The sequence below is a fragment of the Aquarana catesbeiana genome, linkage group LG05, assembly GCF_042186555.1.
Source record: "Aquarana catesbeiana isolate 2022-GZ linkage group LG05, ASM4218655v1, whole genome shotgun sequence".
NCBI lineage: Eukaryota > Metazoa > Chordata > Amphibia > Anura > Ranidae > Aquarana > Aquarana catesbeiana.
In genome coordinates, this window is record NC_133328.1 from 14,220,652 (window position 1) to 14,234,387 (window position 13,736).

At 46.9% G+C, this 13,736-nt stretch overlaps 1 protein-coding gene across 1 annotated transcript in view; it reads right to left on the reverse strand.

The window, feature by feature from the left end:
• Positions 1–13,736, reverse strand: part of WNT9A (Wnt family member 9A) — a 152,828-nt gene that overhangs the window by 4,965 nt on the left and 134,127 nt on the right. The window contains exon 3 of the mRNA XM_073629449.1: positions 10,980–11,242. Within this exon, the coding sequence (XP_073485550.1) occupies positions 10,980–11,242 (263 nt within the window). The remainder of the gene's footprint in view (positions 1–10,979; positions 11,243–13,736) is intronic.

A 13,736-nucleotide genomic window follows, 5' to 3' on the forward strand; every position in this document is an offset into this window, starting at 1 on the left:
TCCTTACGGATGCTAACATGAGGAACCATCCCTTCCACTGACACCAAAATTGGGGCACTATTCCTTTTCACTGGCGCCAACGATAGGGCATAATTCCTCCTACTGACACCAACAATGGAGCACTATATCTCCCTATGATAACTGGGCACTATCCTTCCCCCTGGGGGTCCTAGTAGATGATAGGCTCAGCAATGGCATGCAATGCCAATCTGCTGCTAACAAAGCAAACAGAATATTGGCATGCAATAAAAAGAGGATCAACTCCAGAGATAAAACGATAAGTCTCCCGCTCTACAAGACTCTGATGCGGCCGCACCTAGAGTATGCTGTCCAGTTCTGGGCACCAGTCCTCAGGAAGGATGTACTGGAAATGGAGCGAGTACAAAGAAGGGCAACAAAGCTAATAAAGGGTCTGGAGGATCTTAGTTATGAGGAAAGGTTGCGAGCACTGAACTTATTCTCTCTGGAGAAGAGACGCTTGAGAGGGGATATGATTTCAATATACAAATACCGTACTGGTGACCCTACAATAGAAATAAAGCTTTTTCGCAGAAGAGAGTTTAACAAGACTCGTGGCCACTCATTAAAATTAGAAGAAAAAAGGTTTAACCTTAAACTACGTAGAGGGTTCTTTACTGTAAGAGCGGCACGGATGTGGAATTCCCTTCCACATGCGGTGGTCTCAGCGGGGAGCATCGATAGTTTCAAGAAACTATTAGATAAGCACCTAAATGAACGCAACATACAGGGATATACAATGTAATACTGACACATAATCACACATAGGTTGGACTTGATGGACTTGTGTCTTTTTTCAACCTCGCCTACTATGTAACTATGTAATGCAAATGATGGAGGACAATTTCCACCAATACCAATGACAGGGCACAATTCCTCCTCCTGACCACAGGTGCTAATCTTTACTCCCACTGACCACCAAGCCTGAGACGTTGTCCAATCCCTCTGATGCTAGGACATTTTCTACTCCCACTGGCCACAGTCTGGCCCCTCTAAAGTTGGAAGAGCAGTGAACTTTATTTAGAAGGTTTGGAGACCCCTGCTCTAGATTTGCAGTACTTTTACCAATTTACAAAGATGAAATCCACAAAAAGTTACTTTACCATGCAAGGTAAACTGAAGCAGCATTTTAATCAAATTTTCTAAAATTTGCAGAAAGAAAATGCAAAGTTTTTTTTTTTTTTTTAATCATGGCATAGCTGTTTTTATTTGTTTATTCTTTTGGAGAATAGGGGGGGGGGATTAGAACTAGAAAGTTTATATTTAGGTCCCCACTTGAGATTTTTCTTGTAAAATTAATCCCTGGAATTCATAAAGACTGGCTCAGGCAGATTTTGCAACAGTGTCTCTCATGCATTCTAAAAGAGGGATTAACACTAGAGAGATGGCGTGGAAGCCTCAAATGAGTTAAAGTTTTGAGTAGAGCTCTAAAATAATCCTTGCAGCAACCATGTAAGTATTACCAGTATACAGTTGCTATTAATACCAGGGCTGTACAGAAAGTAATGCAGAAGCTTGCATACTTTTATTAACTTGCATAGGTTGTTCATTTACCATGTTTCACATGTTGGTACAGTAACTTCCTCTATAGTAACTCTTCATTTTCATTGCAGGTAAATCATGAGTTGCAAGCAGAAGCAACCTTCCGTCATTGAGTTCTTGACAAAGGAGGGGTGCAGCAGTGGCGGATTGTGTTCAATCTTCTTGGGGTGGCAGCCTGCGCCCCCCAGCCAGCCAACCACCCTCCACCCCGGTGCTTGATCGATCGATGCCCCCCCAATCACCGCTTCACTCGTCAAGCTCCCCGCCAGTCCTGCACTTACCCCATCCAGGTCGTGGCTTCGGCAGCTTCCCCCCCCTGCGTCTCCTCCCGAGTCCTGGTGGTCGCTCCTCCTCCCGGCCAATCAAGACTTAGGACTCGCGGCCAATCGGGTCTCAGGACCCGCTTCCTGATTGGCCAGGAGGAGAAACAGGGAGGCATTAGCGAATATTAAATTGCTAATGTCACAACTGGGCGGGCTCTGCATCCCGAGCCCAGCCTTTTTAAAGCCAACTAGAACCTCAGGTTTTAATCATGTGCTTAAAAAAACAGAAAAAAACAAAAAACAAAAAAAAACCTAATTGAAATCCATGCGTCCGGCTTTCTGCATGTAGTTTAGGGGCCAGGTGCATGGATTAGGGTTGCGGCGCCCCTGAGCCCCTTATGAGCGTCCGCCACTGGGGTGCAGGCTGTGCAACATACACAGAAGGCTACAGAATGTTTACAGAGATGACCAAAGGCAAAAGTCGCCAATGGCAAGAGTCGCCAATGGCAAGAGTCGCCAATGGCAAGATGCACCAATGGCAAGAGGCGCCAATGGCAAGAGGCGCCAATGGCAAGAGTCACCAATGGCAAGACACTACTCTCGTCAATGACGACATCTCTAAATATTCTGTAGCCTTCTGTGAATGCAAGACAACCTGCACCCTTCCTTTAGGAACTCAAATGGCTTCTGTTACATTAGATCACTGGAGGATTCATCAACTATCGCACTTTCTTGGCTCGTATCCCAAATCGGTCCTTTTTGCTCGAAAGCTCCACTCCTTTGAGGAACTTTGCTTGGGTGGGGGAACGATCTGGAGGTCATTACCAACCTCTTACAAATCTCTGCTCGATCTCCATGCCATTGAAAACCCCCCATTCTTAGCAAAAATGGGAGAGAGATTTGCAAGTCACCTTCGCTGAACCCCAAAAGGAACTAATGCTTTTTTCATGCAAATCCTCTCTAGTTTATACCAGGAAACCATGTATAAAATAGTGACATGCTGGTATAGAGCCCTATCGGTTCTGGCTAATCTATTCCCTCAACAAACTGACCACTGTTGGCGCTGTGGCCTACACACGAGCACACTCATACTTTTTTTTTCTGGGACTGCCCTGTGCCCTTTTTGGCAACCAGAGATCAAGCTCATACATCGATTCACAGATATTTCCCTACAAGATAACCCAGCCACAGTCCTACTTAACCTTACCCGTTTATCAAGGAAACACTATAATAAATCCCTCCTCAAACATCTCCATTCCACTCCTATGGAAGCAACAGTTCGCGCCAACGGTGCACCAATGGCTTTCAGGAGTGGGGGGCATTGAGCTAATGGAAGACCTGACCTCTGCTCTACGGGATAAGTTAGAGGAACACAAGTCCAGATGGTTTTATTGGGACCTCTTCTGCTTCTCTGAGGAATTCCTCCAATACACAAGATTAAGATCCTGAAATTTTGACTGCTGCTTAGTGCTGTTGACCTTGGCTTCCCTGGGAAGAACCCAGTTCTTCCATCACACCCCTCCCCCCCCTTTTTATTTTTTTTCCGTCTTTTCCTCCTCCCCCTCCTCATTCATCATCTGTTTTTTCTTCAATTCTTATTTTATAAAGAAAAAAAAAATACAAATTTACCCAAAGTTACGAATTATCCGAAATAACGAATGCCGTATCTAAAAAAATGGAATGTAACAAATAAATAATAATAATAACTTTATTATTATTATTAATTTGTTCCATTCCATTTGTTTAGATGCGGCATTCGTTATTTCAGATAATTTGTAACTTCGGATAAATTAGATTTCGTTACATTCAGTATCAGCCAAATTTAAAAAGGAAATTACAATACCTATCATTTAATAGTTAGTTATTATTAGTTATGCTTTCGAATTTACGAATTGCGGTCATAACGAATGACCCGAAAAAAAAAAAAATTTCGGCAGTGCACATGTCTACTGAAGAATTCCGCAGACTAAGCTTTTCGTTTACCTGCTTCTTCATTCATGGAAGAAGTCATTTATCAGCGCCTGTTGACTTTAGACAAAAAGACAAAACTAGCCTCATTAATTAAAGATAATGGTTTTTCGCTGAAGTCATTGCTTGTAATGGAATGGTCAACTATTATCTTGAAGATTATTCATCTTATTCCAAGTAAAGGAGGTGGTGACAGGTAGGAAGAGTACTTAAAGTGGACCCTCACTCCAATGTTACAGCTGATGGAAACTCCGGATGACAGCCAGATTGCTAAAGCACTGTGTAGCAATTGACTTTCATCCCCCTCCTCAGTCCTGCTGCCTATTGCAGCCTTCCTGTCTTCATGCCAGCAACAGCTGCATGACATTTCTTAGGAGGAAGGGGGCTCCTTGATGGTGACAGTGGACCATGCCTGCCTAATGTGCGTTAAAAAGGCCACATTTAGTCTACATTGGAAGATTACCGACAGGGTGACAATGCCCCTTTAACAAAGGGACCCCCAGAGACCCCTCTATGTGAATGGGTATCGGGTACATACCCCTACTCATTCACCAAAAAAAGTGTCAAAAAAGTAAAAAATGACAGAAGACAGTTTGGGACAAGTCCTTTATTAAAAAAAAAAAAAAAGTCCCGCGATGTCCATCCATCTTCGATCACAGCGCCGATGGATCGAGAAAAATACATAAATAAAAGGAATAACTCCGCCTCCATGTGAGGCTCCTGCCGACTGCAGGCTTTTTGCATTGACAGCTGTTATAAAGCTGAGGGCGGGGCCACCTGGTGACGTAAATGGGTGACTCCACCAGATCTAACATTACATTATGTCAGAAGGAGGCGGCGTCATTTCTTACTTATTAAAATCACTTCCCCTTGAAAAAACGGCCATTTTTAAAAACTTTTTTTTTGATACATGTCCCCTGGGGCAGGACCCCAAACAATTTTTATGACAACAACTTGCATACAGTATAAGCCTTTAAATTGAGCACTTTTGATTTTTTCACGTTCGTGTCCCATAGACTTTAACGGTGTTCCCACAACTTTTTTGCCTGTTCGCAAGTTCTGGTGCGACCTGAACCGGGGGGGGTTGGCTCATCCCTATTGATGACAAGGGCATCTTCCAAATGACCCAGGACCTGTGATTGTGGGGTCTGCAGGTGTGTGTGTGTATGTGTGTGTGTGTGTGGGGGGTCTTATGATGGTAAAAATGGTCTTGTGACTATTGCTTGCGATGTGGCAAGTGCCAGCACCTACTGACAACAGGAAGCGGTCATACAGAAACGGGGGATGACCAGGCATTCGTCCAAATGCCCAAACAGCTGTTGGCCCATCCATACCAAAGGGAGGAGGGGGCCCAGCCAGGCAGGTAGTGTGAGGCCTTGCGATTTCCGATGTGGCCCCCGTGGCTCCCAACTGTCCCTGATTTGGAGCAATGTCCCTCTGTCCTTCATTTCTCCTCATGTGTCCCTCATTTTGGTCTGATCCTCATAGATGTATATAAAATGCACTTTTTATCTATCAAAAAGTGTTTTCCAGCGCTAAACCTTTCATCTGATCTCTAAATAGCTGCATTTGTAAATTCCAAAAGCCAATAGAAAAGGAATAGTAGTGGTAAAAAAGCGCTTGTGGGTTTAACCAATCTTTTTTTTTTTGTACAATTCTCCTTTAAGGGGGCGTGGCAGGGGGCGTGTCCTATGCCTGCAAACATTTGCTGATAGGTGTCCCTCATTCCCATCTCAAAAAGTTGTGAGGTATGCAACCCCCAAACCAATTCCGTTAACATCAGGGCCGGTGCTACCACTAGGCAAACTAGGCAACCGCCCAGGGCGAACTTCTGCCTAGGACGCCCAGCCACTGGTGTTCCTACTCTCTCCTATCTGCAGCAAGCAGCTAAGTCTCAGCATCAGCAGGCAGCCATCGCTCTTTTCGCACATAGTGTCAGAGGAGCAGCAGCGGTGGAGGACTGTGTCTGTGTCCCGACTCCTGAATGAATGGAAGCAAGCAAATATTCATTGATGGGCGCTGGTGAGGCTGCATTTGATGGGCGCTGGTGAGGCTGCATTTGATGGGCGCTGGTGAGGCTGCATTTGATGGGCGCTGGTGAGGCTGCATTTGATGGGCGCTGGTGAGGCTGCATTTGATGGGCGCTGGTGAGGCTGCATTAGATGGACGCTGGTGAGGCTGTATTGATGGACGCTGGTGAGGCTGCATTGATGGGTGCTTCATTAAAAGGTGGGGTATACATGGGCAGGGCAAAGGGGGTGGAGTGGCAAAGTGAGGTTTTGCCTAGGGTGTGCCTTGCACCAGCCCTGCTTAACATTAACCCTTAGGTTATCTTCGCTGGGAGCAGGGGGAATAGTTGCAACAGTGCAGACATATAGATGCTAAAGATGAATGCTCCCATGACTATACTCTAGCATAAACACTGTGCAAGGTTTAGTAAAGCACAGGATAAGTTTGCCGCTAATGTATAAAAGCCCTCAATTGTCAAAGCAACACAAGATGGTTTATGAGTTTTTAAATGGTCAATATAACACCAACAAGGGTGAACAGTGCAGGGCCTTGCCGTTTATCCATATTCAATGGGCACATCATGAGTTAACTGTCATTTTCCTTGTTCTAGCTCTGAAAATCATTTGTTTTTAGAATTTCTCTGCAGAAATATAATGAGCGGAGGCCCCTTCTCTCACCCTCCCTCCTCCCTGCACTCCATGAGCAGAAACATGAACGGCCATCCCTGGGAACACTGGGCCTGCCCGTACAGTTCAATAAGGGGAGAGACAATACAGCCAGGCACGGTAGAAGGCCATGATCTGCCTGGTAACTGCATCTCCCTGTAAGGTGCCCCTCACGTCGGTGGGACATGCTTGACCAAACACACCTCAGCGAAGGTCGGCCCTTGGGGGATTAAGAAATTTAGCAACCCTAGTGCATTCTACTTGGAAAGTCCTGCCTAATGATACTTTGCTGAGGAACATGGACACATTTAATTAAAACATCCCGTACTTGAGCTGAGCGCAACCTGTGTGAGCGCACTTAACTGCATCATTACTGGAGGGGAACCTTAAAAGCAGCTCTGAGGACAACATCCAATCTATCCACTTCTAGAGATTAGGTCTGAGATTAGGATCTGCTACAAGTACTGAAAGCAAGATAACCCTTTCAAAAAGGTATTAAGAACACAATTTAAACTTTTCCTGTTTCATGCATTTCCTGGATGGAGAATGTGAAAAAAAGGGAAACATTGTGAGCAAAGTCAAAAGGTGGCTTTGACGTGCTTATTAAGTGGCATTCATCATCTTAGCAAGCAACTTGTTATTTACCAAGTCTATCAATTCCTCCCCATTTTATATAATTTGTGTCTCCTTGCAATATCGTATACTCCTAGTTCATAATATTTTTTTGAAACCTCTTTACCCCCATCACTCACAACCCCCACACACCACCCAGCACTCCCACCACACTTTCCATTCCCACCATCATCCCACTTAACACCCCCCCCATCTACTTCCCCATCACAAGTTCCACCCCTTCCACCCTTGCAGCACTCCCACCACACCTTCCATCTAAATGCCGCACCCACCACACTTAACTATCCTCCTCAGTGCCGTGTCCCCCCCCAACACACCTTCCATCCCCTCTACCACGCCTTCCATCTCCTCAAGCACCCCCCAACTTCCATCCATCTTCTCAAGAACCCCTCAACTTTTGCCCCCTCCACCTCACTTTCCATCTCCAGCTCCCCGCAACTTCTGTCCCCTCCAGTACACCTTCCATCTCCTCCAGCACACCCCAATTTACATCCCCTCCAGCACACCCCAAGAGGCGGCACAGTGGTGTAGTGGGTAGAACTCTCGCCTAGCAGTAAAAAGGGTTGCTGGTTCGAATCCCAACCACGACACTACCTGCCTCTTGTTTGCATGTTCTCCCTGTGCCTGTGTGGGTTTCCTCCCACACTCCAAAGACATGCTGGTAGGTTAATTGGCTTCTATTCAAAATTGACCCTGGTATATGGGTGTGAGTTGGGGACCTTGGATTGGGAGCTCCTTTAGGGTAGCGATGTAGGTGTGAAGCGCTGCATAAGATGGTGGCACTATATGGGTACCTTACATAAAAATAATAATAGATGAGCATCTTAATGAGACACTATGTACAGGGATAAGGGACAATTGTAGACACGCACTCACACTCATTTAGGTTGAACTGGATGGACTGGTGTCTTTATTCAACCTTACCAGCTATGTACCAACTATGTAACTTACATTCCCTCCAGCACACCCCAACTTCCATCTCCTCAAGCACCCCCCCAACTTCCATCTCCTCAAGCACCCCTTCCATCTCCTCCAGCACCCCTCAACTTCTGCTCCCTTTGCTAGCACACCTTCCATCTCCTCAAGCACCCCCCAACCTCTGTCCCCTCCACCACACCTTTCATCTCCTCAAGCACCCCCCAACTTCTGTCCCCTCCACCTCACCTTCCATCTCCAGCACCTCACAACTTCTGTCCCCTCCAGTACAGCTTCCATCTCCCCCAGCACAGCCCAACTTCCATCCCCTCCAGCAATCTGTCCATGGGACATAGGGGTTGATTTACTAAAGGCAAAAAGACCGGGCAGAGTGCAGTTGTTCCAGAGTATAGTACATGAGGTAAAGCTTTACTTTGCAAAGAATACCCAATAACGTACAAGAAAAAAACAAACAAAAAAAACACATATTGGCTTGCACTTGATTGGATGATAGAAGTCAGCAGAGCTTCTGCTCATTTACAAAAACTCTGAAGCAACTGCTCTTGCAAAGTGCACAGTCTATTTGCCTTTAGTAAATAAGCCCCATAATTCGCAAAGACTCCTGAATTGTTGTAACCTTTCCCAAAAGGATCTAAAAAAAAAAAAACTTTTGGTTTTAGATATACTTCTATCTTATATCTGTCTACTTATCCATATATTCAATATAGATCAACCATTCTCAACCAGGGTTCCTCCAAAGGTTGCTAGAGGTTCCTTGAGCTGTGGCCGATTGATCTCCCATCTTAAGGTGTCTGCATTAGTTCTGGGGTCAATGCCACTTGGTAGAGCCAGTTGCATGAAGCCAACAATCTTTTAAGCCATCCGTAGGGATTGCATTTGGACCACCAATGTAAGGGCTGCCTCATTCCACATGACCACAAATGTAAGGGGCATTTTTTTTTCACTGATCACCAATGAATTTTTTTTTATTAAGGGTTCCTCGAGTCTAGAAAATGGTTTCAAGGGTTCCTCTGGGGTAAAAAGGTTGAGAAAGACCGATATAGAGATTGAGGCCTTTGCTATTATCATTTGATTTCTTAACACAGGAAAAAAAGGTTGGAGAGGAGCTGAGCCCTTGTCATAAATGAAGAGGCGAGCGAGGAGGGGGCCGCTTTGTCTCTCTGCCAGAAACGGGACTTTGCTTTCTCAGAATAAACAGCTGAATAATAGAGAGGAAATTGTGTTTTTAATAAGAGCTCCATTCAGATCCCAGACATCTCAAAAGAAGAAGCTCTCGGTTTAATCACTCCGGCTAATGGCAGACAGGCCGTCCCTTTCATTAGAGGCTGAGGTCACCCAGAAAGCCCCTTCCGAGACACAATAGGTCCAAAGGCGGCACTTGATGATTTCATAATCTGTGTCATGCTTTCCCAAACAGCAGGGAGACAGATTAGAAGGGCCAGATTTCCCCCAATGAATCACATTAGACTGCGCGGTTTACTGACACACAGAGACAGGAACCAACTTCGGACACCCCGTTCTCTTCTGCCGGGGTTCCTGGCTGAAGCGTTACATTTTGGAATTGGTTACTTTGGTTTGTAAGGTTTCAGAAACTTCTGTCTGTTCACAAATTAATTCATTTACACCCCAGGAATGGGGTCCTGCCAAGGAACAAACTATTGGTGCCATTGTGTCCATAGATCTCCCACCAAGACCACAATAGTAATCAGGGAAGGGGGGTTAGCAGGAGGAACCGTGCCCCACTGTCGGGGAAGGGGGGGTTAGTGGGGGGAACTGTGCCCCGCTGTCAGGGAAGGGGGGGTTAGTGGGGGGAACCGTGCCCCACTGTAAGGGAAGGGGGGGTTAGTGGGGGGAACCGTGCCCCACTGTCGGGGAAGGGGGGGTTAGTGGGAGGAACCGTGCCCCACTGTCAGGGAAGGGGGGGTTAGTGGGGGGAACTGTGCCCCACTGTCGGGCAAGGGGGGGTTAGTGGGGGGAACCGTGCCCCACTGTCGGGCAAGGGGGGGTTAGTGGGAGGAACCGTGCCCCACTGTCGGGGAAGGGGGGTTAGCGGGAGGAACCGTGCCCCACTTTCAGGGAAGGGGGGTTAGCATGAGGGACCGTACCCCACTGTCAGGGGGGTGTTGTCAGCAGAAGGAACCATGCCCCACTGTCGGGGGGGCAGCGGGAGGAACCGTGCCCCACTGTCAGGGAAGGGGGGTTAGCATGAGGGACCATGCCCCACTGTCAAGGGGGAGGGGGGGGTCAGTTGGAGGATGGCGCCTTCTCGCTAGTGCCAGGGAGGGACTAAATGTCCTAAAGGCCAAATAAAGGCAAGCAAAGGGCTGCATTGGGCCCACAGTGTTATGACCACTGCTCTAGGACAATGAAAAAACTAAAAAGAACTAATGTAGCTACCACATCTAGACTGGTAATCTGTAATATGTTAGTTATTCTGTCACAACACTTAAAGCTGAGCACACAAAATATAAAACTTGAACAGCCCATTAAGAGAAATGTTAATCTTCTTCTACAGTACCTTTTTCTGCCAAGAGATGTCTTCAGTTTGAATGCCAGAATCATTCAGCCAACTTCCTCTGAGCCCAGGTTGTCCTGGACGAACCCCAAATCTGTGACTGGATGGTGAAAGCAGCAGCACCACAGGTCATCTCAGTCCTACCCCATCATGACCCCCCCCCCCAGCCTGTGACCAATGGCAATCACCCCTATCATGATCACAGTAATTCCTAGTGATCACATGATCAGGAAGCCCATAAAAAGGAGCTGGCTCCCACTGTAGAAAGAGGTTCAAGACTTAAAGCTTATTTCCAGCCAATCTAGGACTCTATATAAACCTCAGAAGGTTCTCATATTGGTGTCAAACTGATGCCTACGAGACAAGCCCAAGGGTCTTGCCATCCTTGAATGTGATAAAGTAACAAGTTCTATACAGTGATGTACCTACCTTAATGCCCACGTTGGTATTATGTAAATCTACGCGGGCTCGAAGGTCCCTGTCAGACTTTTTCCCCAGAAACTCCTTTACAAACTTGTTGCTGTATTTCAGGTTGTCCCCGCAGCCTCCCCACTGCCAGGCCTCCCTGTTCTCTAGGTCTGGAGCCTCGTCGCACGTGCAGCGCTCCATCCTGCCTGCGCTGCACGCCTTCGCCATGGCGTGCGTCAGCCCTGCTGAGGAGATGGCATAGAGGAAGGCTGTTTCCTTAAACCCTAGAGGAGAAAGGAAAGAAATTGGTTAGATTTATTTTGTTTGGTAATATAAGAAAAAAAAAAAAAGGCATTTTTGCTACAATTGAATTTAGCGCTGTGATTAGCTGTAGACTGGTCCTTTCATTGTTGCAATAATTTGCCTGAACAGCTCAATGCTGAATTTTCCCCTTATTTTGGCACACTTTTCAGCGCTTCATTAATTTGCAATACAAAAATATAATATTACAGAGTTTTTTTTGTACTCTTTATATACTCCCTGGTTTTTACCAGGGACACACAAGGGTAGATTTACTAAAGGAAAATAGACTGCACTTTGCACTCATTTCCCCCAGAGCTTAATAAATGCCATACAGCTCTGTTGATCACCAATCATGTGCAAGAAAAAAATGCTTTCTATTTTCCTTGTACCGGATTGGATATTCTTTACAAAATGAATCTTTACCACATTTACTATGCAAAAATAGAGTGTGACTGCATAGTCTATTTGCCTTTATTAAATCCACCCCAACATTGACAGCCCGCCCTCCACCTGGCCGCCCTCCGCCAGGCCCCACCGTTGACAGCCCGCCCTCCGCCAGGCCCCACCGTTGACAGCCTGCCCTCCGCCAGGCCCCACCGTTGACAGCCCGCCCTCCGCCAGGCCCCACCGTTGACAGCCCGCCCTCCACCAGGCCCCACCGTTGACAGCCCGCCCTCCACCAGGCCCCACCGTTGACAGCCCACCCTCTGCCAGGCCCCACCGTTGACAGCCCGCCCTCTGCCTTGCTGCCTTCCGCCAGACCCCATCGTTGACAGCCCGCCCTTTGCCAGGCCCCACCATTGACAGCCCGCCCTCCACCAGGCACCACCGCTGACAGCCCGCCCTCTGCCAGGCCCCACCACTGACAGCCCACCCTCTGCCAGGCCCCACCGCTGACAGCCCACCCTCTGCCAGGCCTCTGACAGCCTGCTTCCGCCTTGCCGCCTTCCGACAGGCCCCACCGTTGACAGCCCGCCTCCGCCTTGCCGCCTTCCGACAGGCCCCACCGTTGACAGCCTGCCATCCGCCAGGCCCCATTGCTGACAGTCTGCCCTCCGCCAGGCTCCACCGCTGACAGTCGCGCCCTCCGCCAGGCCCCACCGCTGACAGTCCGCCCTCTGCCAGGCCCCACCGCTGACAGTCCGCCCTCCGCCAGGCCCCACCGCTGACAGCCCGCCCTCCTGGCAAGCCCCACCGTTGCAAGCAAACTAACGGCACACCTCCCAACTTTCTGAGATGGGAATGAGGGATACCTATTAGCAAAAAGTATGTAGGCATAGGCATAAGCATGCCCCCTTTAAAGGAGAATCGTACATTAAAAACCCACAGGTGCATTTTTAACACTACTATTCCTTTATACTGGCTTTTAGAATTTTCAAATGCAGCAATTTAGAAATTGGATGAAAGGTTTATCACTCAGAAACACTTTTTGATAGATAACTAGTACAGTTTATATACAATTATATAGATCAGACCAAAATAAGGGACAAATGAGGAGGAAAGAGGGACACAGAGGGACTTTGTTCTGAAAGAGGAACAGTCCCTCGAAAAATCAGTGACAGTTGGGAGCTATGCAATGGAACTTGGTGGTACCAGAGGAAGCTTGACATCAACTTGAAGGGTCACTCTGAGCATGAAATACAGGGAATAAGTAATTTAGATTCAAGTAATCGGGCTTCTGGATCTCACATGGATTAGAATTGCCACATAACTAACCAGATATAATGTACGATTTGTCTAGGCTGAATTCCCCTTTAATTAAACTTTTTTGTGTGTCCGGCAATTATGCTTCATTACTCAGATCCTTTCTGTAGCTCCGTATAATGGTGACGGGCGGCCGGGGCTAGGAAACAAGTTAACCAAAAAAGGTAAAGTTAACTAAATTGTGATCTCCATCACTGAAGTGGAACAAGATCACAGGGCCTCATTTGCCGGGGTCACGGGTCAGCGTGGTGGAGACGCAGATGCTACTCTGGGAGACCGAGGAACCATCATGCGGTCTTACAGCACAAGACTGAGAGGGGTTATAGCCGGGAAAATCTTTAAAATCAAGAAGATCCATAAGATTCCCCATTCAACAAAATTGGTCAATGACCAAAATGAAAAAAGTCACAATATGAATGTGTGTTCCACCCCCACCCCCGGAAGACTTGCACTCACCTCCTATTCATGACCACTTTCCATCTTAGGGAAAGAAAAACATTGAGGGCTTTAACCCATCACCACTCCATATATTAAAAAAAGCCTATGGTAATGAAAAAAACTTGGAAGCAGATCCAATCCAAACCATCAATGTACTCCATATAACCTCAGAAGATTCTCATATTGGTGTCAAACTGATGCCTATGAGACAAGCCCAAGGGTCCTACCATCCTTGAATGTGATACAGTAGCAAGTTCTATACAGTGATATAGAGAAAAATAAATAAAAATGTAGCAAACCTACAAAATGGTTACACAGAACTCAGACAAAGGT